Here is a 12457-nt window from a genome sequence, read left to right as displayed (position 1 = left end):
TCACTTGCCTTAATAAAGTATGGAGGACCATTTATTGAGCTTTTAGTAGATCTCCATGAAGCTCCAACTAAATTCCCACAACGGCAATAAGATCAATAGGGCTTGCAACAAATTCCCTATGTGTCTTAGTCCCTTCACACAAAACTGAGCATTGAGCTTCCATTATCAAGATTTACAAGTCAAATAGTGAATATCATGCCAGCAAGAAATTGAATGTTTATCCGCCACAATCAATCAAATGGTGAAAATCAAAACTGGAACTTGAGTGGTCCTTGGTTCATATTACATGTGGATGAAAACAAAGTAATGTGATCACATTCTATATATTAGCATAATTATACGGGTAAGGATTTAATTGTTTATGTTATTGCAAAAGCTCAGTAAAATCCGATTTCATATAACAGTCAGCTTCCTTTAGGCATTACTTGATGATAAGCATAATCCACTTCTAGAAGAACTACTTGTTCCAAAATGGAACACTGAAGTTTTGGCATTGTAATACATACATATATATACATACATACATACATACATACATATATATACATACATACATATGTATGTATGTATACATACATACATATGTATGTATACATACATACATATGTATGTATGTATACATACATACATATGTATGTATATATACATAGATACATACATATATCTACATATGTACATACATATGTATGTATATATATATATACATACATATGTATGTACATATGTAGATATATGTATGTATATATGTATGTACATACATATGTATGTATGTATATATGTATGTACATACATATGTATGTATGTATATATGTATGTACATACATATGTATGTATGTATATATGTATGTACATACATATGTATGTATGTATATATGTATGTACATACATATGTATGTATGTATATATGTATGTATATATGTATGTATGTATGTATGTATGTATGTATATATGTATGTACATACATATAAAATATATATATATAATATTTATATATATATAACCTGGTCCACGTTTTCTCTAAAGATTAGGTCAGTTTGGGAATGAAACTAACCTGGAGTATGAGCCATATCTGGAAAGAAATCAATGAGTTTTAGAGTTGAGTATGAAGTTTATGAGTCAATTTTTCAGTTTGCCACTAAAACTAGATGTACAGGCAGTCAACCTATAAAATAAATGATTATTTTAAAAAATAAGAAATTTGAATATAGTTATTAAGCATTTCTATATTTTCCTTTTTATTGTCTGATCACTAATTCTTTTTTGCATTGAGCATGTGCTCCCTAAATGCATTTTATCCCAAAAACAGATATGCAGTAACTTCTTCTCCCACAAGTTCAACATTTTATAGGTTTCCTCCCATCTTCAGATCCTTAGCCAGATTGAAACCCCATCACCATCTCCAGCCTTCATTATAGATAAGACATAAACAAGAAACATAATTGACTATAACCAAATTTAAGATCTACTGCTGCTACTCAAGTGCCGCCTCTTTTGTGCTCATTTCTGACTCTGAGCTTCACTATTACCACTACCATATCTTGACAAATGATATTAATTAATTCTCATCATTCTCAGGGAGTATCAAATGTTCAATGCTCCATGAATGCATGTTCACTAAGCAGTTTATTTCTACTCAGAAAAATATTATCCAACAGCTAACATCAGATAGATTCAAATCTCTGGGCAAAGAGCCAGAGATTAAGAATTAAACTGTAATAGGAAAATTTAAATAGAAATTTCTTCACCTATTTAATTAAAGAAATAGAACCAATACAGGTGAAATTACTATGCATAGTTTACGAATATGCACTCTATTATTCTAAAGCTGATGGAAAAAAGCATATATGACTTCCAGAGGTGCTGTAATTTTCAGATTTTCCAAATAAGTATCCATATAAATGAGGCAGCAAAGCATCCACTTCATATTTGCAAATTCACAGAATTATGAAACCTGAGGCCCATAGGTGCACTACACCCAAGCAGGACAATCTGAAGTGCACATTGCATATTAAATTGCGGAATCATCCAAGCAAACAATGTTCACATAGTGGTTAATATTTACTTGTATAAAAAGGAAATGAAAGCAACATGCAGAAATGTCTGTTGTAACAAATGATTAAAATAAATATGATATTTAAAAATAATAATAAGTTTCAATTTTCAATGTAAAAAGTAATAAAGGATTTAAATACAGACAACCAAAAGGACAGCATGGAACAGGCCACAACATCAAGCATAAAGTTGCAAGTAAAAGGAAATAAATGAAACCTTTGCTCGAAGATGACCAACACGGCTTGTGAATTCAGGGAATACGTGTTGCACTAGCATGCGCTCTAGCTCAGACTTGTAAGGTTCTGTTTGCTTTAGTTTATCACATAATGCTCCAATAGCCAGAAGAGCACCATCTTTTTGGCGATATGGTTTAAACTCAACAGATGCCTCATCATACCTGTTTATAGGTAAATATCTTGAAAAGTAAATATCTTCCTCATGCGACAAAATCATAAAATTGCAACATCTAAGACCAAGGTTCACCATCTCGATACCAAACCCCGTACCAGTACCATCTTATTACATGGTACGATACGAAATAGCGAGGCCTAGCGAATGTCTGTATGGTATGAGACTGCATACCGGTTCAATACCAGTATGGTACAGTACGAACAGTATGGTACAGTACCAAGCGGTACGGCAAACCTCGTCCAAGACAATATCAACTTATTGAGGATATCATGTACCTCCTAAAAATCTCCACAATGAACTGAATGAACTTATGGAGGTTTCCTTTACCACGTTTTCTCACTAATTCACTAACAAAGTCCATGGCTGCAGTCCGAGGGCTGTATAGATCCTCAATAATATCTGTACAGAAACATGGAAAGCTTACTGAATACATATATTAACAAAATAAAGAAAAGGTCATAGAATATTGTCTTTATTATGATTTTATATTTCAGAATATGATTACACAAGTCTGAAGACTCACCATAGCCCTTCCTAACATATTCATGAGGATCTTCATTCCATAATTTTTGGTCATTGTCATTGAAACACATTAATGGAAAAATTATCTCAAAAAGAACAATGTCTAGTTGTGGCTGCAGTAATTGATACATGCTGTTTTTCGGAATACTGCAAGAAAGGGCAACAAAAAAATGTTCGCAATTAAACATAAATGGTTGTAAGTGTTGTCACAATTAAACTCTCAGAAAATATAGTTGTTTTGCTCCGGAGAATGGAGAGGATACCTCAAGATATAGCAAAGAGCATCAGAACAAAGCAACATAAAGACCTTATCACTATTTGATTTGCAGATAAGTACATAAGCATCAAAAAGAATGACTTGGAAACCAGGAAGCCATATCAAGTATTTTTACTTTCTAAGTAACATGGAAATTTAATATTAGCATAGCATCGACAAAACTTATTGATTCAGCAAGAGATAAACTTGTTCATTGTGCTGCTGAGATATCAAACCAGTCTGCCTCATAAAACATGTAAGGTGATGCAAGAGCCAACCAGACCATTCAGACACTAACGTCCATATGATAACTAAAGAAGACCAGACTAAATCACCAATAAAGTAATGTGACTTTACAGGTATCGTTATTCAACCTAGAGAAAAAGCAATGTACGAAAATAATTGTTTACAAACCACAACAAGCACATGATAATCAGGTTACATGTTTAACTCCAAAGACTCAACAATGAACATTTATGTGTAGCAGTTACCCTCTTTTTATTTAATTGATAAGAGCATAAAATTAACCACGTATATAATTGATGAAAACACTAGCCCTGTAGCAAGATTAAGATATCACACACCGGTGGCATGCCAGATTGGTATTAGCATGGTACATACCATGTCACTTGGCATGCTTGGCATGCACTAGCATGTAAGAATGCCAATTATTAACACACAGCTCTTATCATACCAACACCATGTGCTGATAAGGCACTAGCAGGGTACACATCATGCATGACAAGCCATGCCAACATGCACTTAAATCACTGTTAAAATCCTTGCCTTGAAGCATGTACCTTTAAAGATAGAATTGTATAGATTATTGAAAATTTCTTAAAATCTCAGCAATTACTGTTCTGTCTATTCGATTAAGGAATAGCCGCATCCTAATGAAAGAACACTTCCCCCTCCAATTTTTTGTTGAGAATTACTTTATTTTTTCACATTTTCAGATATTTCATATTTTTACAAAATTGCTGAAATTTTTTCCTTCTACCTAGATATCCCTCGTGGGCCACTCTGTCCCTGCTCGGGTATTTGTGTTTCTTATCACAACTAGGTCCTTATCCATGGCATCATACATCCAGTTAAGATTCGGTCCTTCAAAAATGTCATGTAGTAATTACAGTGTACAACCAACATCCTTCATAAATCTGCTATAGAGCTCACTCAGATTTTAATTGAATTTGAAAGATCTGGAAATATATGAGGGAGATAGAGAGAGAGAGAGAGAGGACCAATAAATAACTAGGATGGCACAGAAATAGTTTAGGATCAAGATGTATACCCATAGAAAGGAACATATGGTGAATAAAAATTATAAAGCCAAACCAAATAAAATCAAGCAGGTGTTCAGTGGTTACTGCTTCTTGATTTCAGTGTATACTAAGGAAAAAGTAAAATAACCACTAGAATCAGATGGCTGAATATATGTTTCTCTTGCTAAGTTTGTTATGGAGAAAGCAAAATACTAATGCAACTAGGGAGATCAAAGCATGACTAACCTGCTGCTGAGATATTGAAGGATAAGGTTGATAACCCTATCAGGCAAATATCCACCTGTGCGGATGGCATTGAGCAATTGCAGATGGCATTCCAAAATTTTTCCAGAATAATTTTTCTGGAACATTTGAGCAAAAGCTTTACTCTCTGGCTTCTGAAGCTTCAGATCCCCAAACCTGTAAGTAATGATGCACATGCCAATTTAGCACCCAATTGCAGAAAGCATAAATCCCATTTTTCATCACCAAAGAACTCACCGAGTGTATAAACGGTTTAAGATGTGAATTGTCCACTTCTTGACCTTCCACCATCCCCAAGATTTCTGAAGCTCGGGATCAGATGGTTGACCTTCCAAAGGAACGGGCCTTTCCAATATATTCAAGAATAAAATCATCCACGCATTGAACACACTGGGATCAAATAGTTGCTTTGGAATCTCCAGCTGAAAAAGACAGTTCAAAGTTCAAACCAACATAAAAGATAAGCTTACACATGTAAAGAAACTTTAAGGAAAAAAATGAGACTTTACATATCACAGGCACATACATATATTGACGACCAAAATATTTTGCATATAAGCTTGATCAAATCAGCTACTTCGATTGAAGGGTTAGCAATCTGAACAAGATTGTTGTATATACTCAGTAAGTAAGGAAATGTCTGCTCAACAATGAGATAAAGTGGTATTCGCTCTTCATCGGACTTGAACCTTAGAAACAAATAGAGGGCATAGAAAAAAAATTAGTGTAAAAGAAACATAAGCATGTCCAGAGGAAAGATGTTACAAAAAGAACATCAATAATGTGAATTTATGATGCAGCACCTTATGGAATTGTAAACAGAAAGGGGGGATTAAACAGAAAGTCTTTCTTTTTTTAAATAAATCACTACTGCAAACTGGAAATGTTAGATATGAGCAACAAATACACCGATCAAAACTGATCAAAATAAACAGCAATTATCCCAAATGTTTTGCTTGAATGTCAACTTTATTGTGCATTTAAAACATATTTTTGTATAGCACCTCAAAAGCACAATCATGTCAAAAGAAGTTAAAGAGTTTTTTTAAAAAAGAAATGCTATAGTTGACAGTTGCAATTGATTAATGAACCTCATAAATTCAATTATTTCCTTGACAAAAAAGAAAATCAAGTTTCTAGCTGAAGCATCTGAGACAGATTAAAGGTCATGCACGATACGATGAATTACAGATGGACCAATAAAGAAGGGTTTTGGACACACGAGGGACCGTGAGTGAAGATAGAGGAAGCAACATGGGCATTGCACTTATAGATTTACCCAAAAAGCCATACTTACTCATATTTCCTGGAGAGAACCCTCAATACATATAAAGCTCCAACTACTTGTTGATCTTGCAACTGTAAGTTGCACGTAATCCAGTGAAGAAGACTAGGCCACTGTTCTGGGTAATCAGCATGGATTATTGTTTTAAGGCATTCACCAAGTTGAGCTCTGTATGATGTAGAGTAAGTATCAGAACAGGTATTGGAAACAAAAAATCATGAAAACACCTTTTACAATACTAACTGAACATGAGAATGGAGAAGGAATATGAGATTGAAAAAAAAAACAAAAAATTGTTTTAACTGTGAATTTAAATTTAGAAGATCATAAAGCTTTCAATGTTGAAATTTTGAAGCTTATGAGTAGTCTTAACAGTTAAAAGCAAGGAATGCCGTACCGGCCGGTACGGGCCGGTACGTACCGGTCCGGTCCCTGACCGGTACCGGACACAGATGAAAACCGGTATTTCCGGTTTTCTTCTGTGAACCGGCCGGTACGGAGACCGTACCGGTCGGTACCGGCCGGTACCGCTTGGTACCGGCCTCGTACCGGTGCGAACCGGCCGGTTCGCACCGGTACGGTGTTTTTTTTGGGGGGGGGGGGGGAACCACAGCGCCTCGCTGTGGTTTTTTTTTTTTTTTTGATGGGAAAGAAAGTGGTCCGGACCGGTACGGTACCGGTCCGGACCGGTACCGTACCGGTCCGGCCGGCCACCGGTACGCCGATCCGGACCGGTACGGCGGACCTTGGTTAAAAGACTCCTTGATGATTAAGTTAAAGCTGCACCTGCACTTTGTCACGCGTTATTCAACTTTATGTAACAAGAGAACTTTGACAACATGTTTCATGTTACTGGAGATGTTAATCAGATGAAAAATTTAATGAAGCAAAACACATCTCAGAAGTAGGCATAAAACATACAATCTCCTCAAGTGTGCTTTAACAAATATTATAAAATAAAATAAAAAAGAAGAGCATCCAAGATGTGACGGATATTTGACAATCAGGTTGTAGTGAGCTGAGGATGATGATAATGCCAAATAAAGCAACCTATAATTAACTGGAAAGTTATGGCTGGTTATCAATAAAAATGATTGAGATAGAAACAAGGATACAAAAATATATAGAAAGACAATAATAGAAGGAAGAAAAAAATCAATATGTTTGCCATGAGTTAGATGAAAATGCCCACAAGAATAGTATTATATCACTCGTTCAGTACAATATACCAAAATCAGATATGCAAATGATGTACCTCAACAGTGGTGGAACTTGAACAATAAATCCAAGGATATTTTCACGGACCATGCACTTATCACTTTCAGATATCTTTTGGGGCTCGCCTACAAATGACAAACAGATTAACTTTTGCAAGTCGCCAAAACAATCAAGTAATCAAAGATTTAACGTTGTACTTTATGCACACCAAGTTCATGATGTGACCAGTTTTTAGCCACAAAGTTCTTGAAATGAATGCTGGCAACTTGGCGCACAGACATATCACAGGTACCATCTACTATGATCTGCAACAACCTCACCAAATGCTGTGGCCTATACTGAAACTGCAAAACAGAACACTTCCATGAGTCATGTATACAAAAAGACGAACATGTGAATGCAAGAAACAACAAAGACATTCATCCATGTTCAATCTTTTCTTGCGTGATGCACTTTCTGTCGATATTTTTAATTAAAAAAATGAAACAAAAGACATTAAAGATAAGATGCCAGTAGATACATGTATTATGCACATAAGTGGCAAAACAATAATTAAAAAAAATGAAGGAAGAATAGAAATCTAAAAGCAAGGCACAAATATAGGAGTAAGGAATCTGTCAAATACTGACTACCCTAGTTCTTAAATGTATCTCCTTACTAATTTAAATGTATTTTGAGAAGTTCAGAAGGAGATATGAACTGACTACAGCAGGAGTTTATAATTCCTATATGTGGTATAAAATTTTTATGATCTCATCTCAGACAAGTTGAGATGGAGCACGTGCAAAATGATACATGATAAGCGACAACAAAACGGGAACCAAAATGATTGCTAAAAAGGCAAATAGTGAACATTGAGGTGTCCTATGATCAACAAGCAGCAAATCAATAACAATGTGTAAATGATTTATGAGAGTCTCCAAAAACTGCAAGGTGATAATGTCAAAATAAGCACTGTAGGTTTATTATTTTAATGGATTTCTTCACATAGCTCCATGTGCAGATGGACCTTGTAGGGCTATATATTTTCAAAGAAGAATCACATTTTTTTAAAAATTCCAATAGGAAATCCATGTCTAAAGCATGCATCTTAATTACTCTCACTGTAGAAATGAGAGATAGCGCAAAGTAGACTCACAATATTAACGTGCTGAGATACAAAGCAACATAAATAGTTGAAAGCAAAGTATGCCATATTGTACCGAATCAGGCAATGTAGGTGTACTATACCATACCGGTTCAGTACCCGAATGCGAGACAGAGGGCGTAACGACCACCAGTACGCCGAACGGGCCATACACCGGGCGTACTGACACAATAACAGAGTGGCACTAATATAGGACCCGATACCGAGATGGCATACCTTGGTTGAAAGGAATGTTGTGATGGCCAAAGTTTCTTCAAATGTAAGATAGCATAATCACTAAAAGATCCTAGGGAAAAGCATATACATCATAACTTAGATTTAAGATAGCACAATCCCTAAAGATCCTTGGGAAGAGCATATACAGCATAACTTTGCTTTCTTCTCCTTTTTGCAAGTGACATGCACTTTGTGTCAATATAGTTGATCCAAGAAAAATAAAAGTAGAAATTTAAATAGAAAAGATACTCATGTATATGCATGCATGCATAGGGCAAGGGGATAAAAATCACAAAGAAGACAAAATTCAGCAAACATGTAATTTGATTTCTGATTTCCCACATTTTCATAAGGTCGTTGTGGCTATATATCATTATTAAATTATATGGCCATATATCATTATTAAATTATGTAAATAAGGAAAAAAATAAAAGCTAGTATATGCTTCCAAGTTTGAGGCACAAGTTTAATGGACCTTGTCCAAAAAATTTGCGATATGGTGAAGCAAAACCATGAGATGGGAGGAAGAAACTTTTGAGATCAAAAATTAACTGTGCAGATTCCTTGGGATCTTTAAGTTTGAAATCATATCTTAATTACTCTTACTGCAGAAACGAGGGATAATGCAAAGTACACTCGCAATATTAACATGCTGAGATACAAAGCAACATGAATAGTTGAAAGCAAGATATGCCACCGTACCGAATCGGACAGTACGAAATGTACTATACTGTACCAGTTTAGTATCTATATACGGTACGAAGGGCATACCGATACTCGGTACGCCGAACTGGCCACGTACCGAGTATACTGACATAATAACAAGATGGCACCGAAATGAGGCCCAGTATCAAGACGGCGTACCTTGGTTGCAAGGAATGTTGCGATGGCCAAAGTTTCTTCGGATGTAAGATAGCATAATCACTAAAGATCCTAGGGAAGAGCATATATAGCACAACTCATATTTATGATAGCACAATCCCTAAAGATCCTTAGGAAGAGCATATACAGCATAACTTTGCTTTTTTCTCCTTTTACAAGCGGCATACACTGTGTGTCTGTGAGGACCCATGCAGACGTGTTTAGTCCCACATCGGTTATTTGCTGTGTATATCTTGGGTACTTATACAGGATCAAGGAACCCAAATAATACCTTTCGGCTAGCCATTTTGAGTAAGGTCCTGGGTTATTATACATGATATCAGAGCGGATCCAGCCCATAACCTATGTGGACTAGGAAACACTGCAGCACAGATCCATTGGGATTGCCCACGGGCCAACCATGATATTTATTATTAGATTTGAATAGATTTGAACCCTTAGCCTGACAAGGATGTCAGGGCTTGAACAGGGAAAGTATGTGAGGACCTATGCAGGCGTATGTTTAGTCCCACATCAGTTATTCGCTGAGTAAATCTTGGGTACTTATACAGGATCAAGAAACCCAAATAATACCTTCTGGCTAGCCATTTTGGATGAGGTCATGGGCTGTTACGGTGTCAAGACAGTTGATCCAAGAAAAATAAAAGTAGAGGTTGAAATAGAAAAGATACCCATGCATAGTACGCATACATAAGGCAAAGGGATAAAAATCACGGACAAGACAAAATTCAGCAAACAGATAATTTGATTTCTGATTTCCCAGGTTTTTATAAGGTCTCTATGGCCATATGTCATTATTAAATTATATAAATAAGGAAAAATAAATAAAAGCTAGTATATGCTTTCAAGTCTGATGCAAAGGTTTAATGGACCATATCACATAAAATTTGTGACATGGTAAAGCAAAACCATGTGATGGGAGGAAGAAACTTTTGAGGTCAAACATTAACTGTGCAAATTCCATGGAATCTATAAGTTTGAAATCATGAACGCTAACTTAAAAGCTCATTAAAGCTTCAAAAAATGTGAGGGGGCATGCCACTATATGCTTCAAATTACAAGTTTAATAATCTGGCAGTGAACTGGACTACTCACAGCATTTACCACAATTGCAATGAAGAATAGCATAGTGAGAAAAGTGAATGTAATGTGATATAGCACGATCCCAAAATCACATAGTAAAGCACATACATCAGTGTTTTACGTATTCCTTGTTTGCAAAAGGAATACTGTCAACAATACAAATAAAATCAAGTGAAAATACTAATAATTGGATTACAAAAAAAAATTCAGTAGATACATATATAGATGAACGAAGGGGAGAAGGAAGAAGAGATCTCAAGCAAGGCGAAAAATTGAATAACACACAAAATCAGTCACTTAATTTCCACTTTCTCCTGTTTTCAGGCTTTTGACATAGGTCCACATGTATGCATCTCCTTGGAAGATTATAGTACACCAACAGTATGCTGTCCATAACTGTATCACCACTTTGAGCACACTCTATCACAGAAAACTGAACATGGATTGAAGTAAATCACATTTTTACCATTCTAAGAAAAGCAGAAACATGGATTTGAAGAGTCAATGGTAGTTAGGAAGTCAGAATTTCCAACACTATCTAAGATCTACATATTCGAAATCGAAGAAACAGGATTTGAATGCTTATCACATAATCCAAGCAGTTTAATGGGAAAAATTGCAAGCTTATCTCTCTAGTAGGCAATGAACTAGATTCAGATAAAAGCAAACATTATTATACTTATTCAGAATAATCAGTGTCAAATTAAGAAACCAATGAAATCGAAGGACATATCAAACATATCAAACATGGGGCCAAAACCCCCAGCATCTACCACCGATGAACCGTATCAAGGATTCAAATACTAAAATAAGGAGTCCATTAGATAGAACTCGTGATCGAAGAATTCACCTGATTGAGGCTCTCCTCGGCCGCCTTCCTCTCGTCCGGGTTGGGGCTGAGCGCAGCCCGGAGAACAACGGCAAGGCTTGGCAGATCCATGACCACGGGAACCCGAGGGGCAGCGGATTCCCCGACGATCGGACGGACGAGGAGAAGGAAACGGTAGATCCGAGCTAGGGTTTGGCTGGGTCAGTAGGGTTTCTTGGGGGGAGTAGGAGTAGCAGGGACGGGAGAGGAGACCAGAGTCCTGGGCTCTCTCTTTGCTTCTTAGAAGAGGAAGAGAGAGGGCAAACGGTATTTAACCCTAGGGTTAGGTCAGGCGTTGATTCCCCATACCTCCGGTCCGCTCCGTCCTGTTAGAATTGGGCCGGCCGAGATATGCTACATGGCGCAGCTAAAGAAGGAAAGAGATGTTCGAGGCGATGTGGCAGTCTTTGACAGGTTAAAACTCGTTAAATCTACATTTGTTTACAAATCAGATGCTGACACGTATTCGGTCAAAGGAATTGGGCTTCGAAGTGTTCTGGGCCTGGCCGGGGCAAAGCCGAGCGGGTGGAGTAATTTGGAGGCCGCTGGCCGCCGCACGTGCGCGTTCGGCGGGATCCTTGTGTCTGGATTCCGACTGGCCTGCGGCTTTTGATGCGGCAGGCACGGGTTTGAGTGCAGCCGACGTGGACAAATCTTGACCGTTTGATTGGTCGATCAACAGGATCAGGTGCGTTCTCATCAGAAAGAAAACAGGATCAGGTGTGTCTCCTTATGATTTATTGCATTCATGAATGTGGAATAAAGGAAGTGCGAAAGTTAGAGTACATGATCCATGCAGGAATCTTGGACGCCACCAGGCAACGTCACGGACTCTCATGCCAGATTTCTGGGTTTGCATGCATCTCCAACTTAGTACAGCTATGTCTCATTTAAGGATTCTCCGGCCAGAAGGTTTAAAAACTATATATTATGATGTAACTAAAGTTTAATTAGTTTAATGGCATGATAGTCCAATCAAAGGCACGGGATG

At 36.9% G+C, this 12457-nt stretch overlaps 1 protein-coding gene across 2 annotated transcripts in view; it reads right to left on the bottom strand.

Annotated features, from left to right (window-relative positions):
• LOC103697654 (importin beta-like SAD2) overlaps window positions 1–11868 on the bottom strand; it is a 53179-nt gene extending 41311 nt beyond the window's left edge. Inside the window, exons 1-10 of one of the 2 annotated variants that reach the window (XM_088709695.2) lie at window positions 11449–11868; window positions 7479–7614; window positions 7308–7395; window positions 6065–6220; window positions 5294–5456; window positions 5005–5189; window positions 4750–4923; window positions 2987–3132; window positions 2739–2862; window positions 2269–2449 (exon numbers count right to left, since the gene is read on the bottom strand). In XM_088709695.2, coding sequence (XP_088565821.1) covers window positions 2269–2449; window positions 2739–2862; window positions 2987–3132; window positions 4750–4923; window positions 5005–5189; window positions 5294–5456; window positions 6065–6220; window positions 7308–7395; window positions 7479–7614; window positions 11449–11538 — 1443 coding nt within the window. In that variant the 5' untranslated portion in view covers window positions 11539–11868. The remainder of the gene's footprint in view (window positions 1–2268; window positions 2450–2738; window positions 2863–2986; window positions 3133–4749; window positions 4924–5004; window positions 5190–5293; window positions 5457–6064; window positions 6221–7307; window positions 7396–7478; window positions 7615–11448) is intronic. The other variant, XM_039116547.3, reaches the window with a different exon arrangement.
• Window positions 11869–12457: the final 589 nt, after the last annotated feature.

This window comes from Phoenix dactylifera, chromosome 13 (genome assembly GCF_051530095.1).
Source record: "Phoenix dactylifera cultivar Ajwa chromosome 13, Ajwa_hap1_PhDact_Kaust_v1.1, whole genome shotgun sequence".
NCBI classification, from domain to species: Eukaryota; Viridiplantae; Streptophyta; class Magnoliopsida; order Arecales; family Arecaceae; genus Phoenix; species Phoenix dactylifera.
Note: the sequence above shows the minus strand (reverse complement) of the source record. Positions and strands in the feature narration are given on the sequence as shown.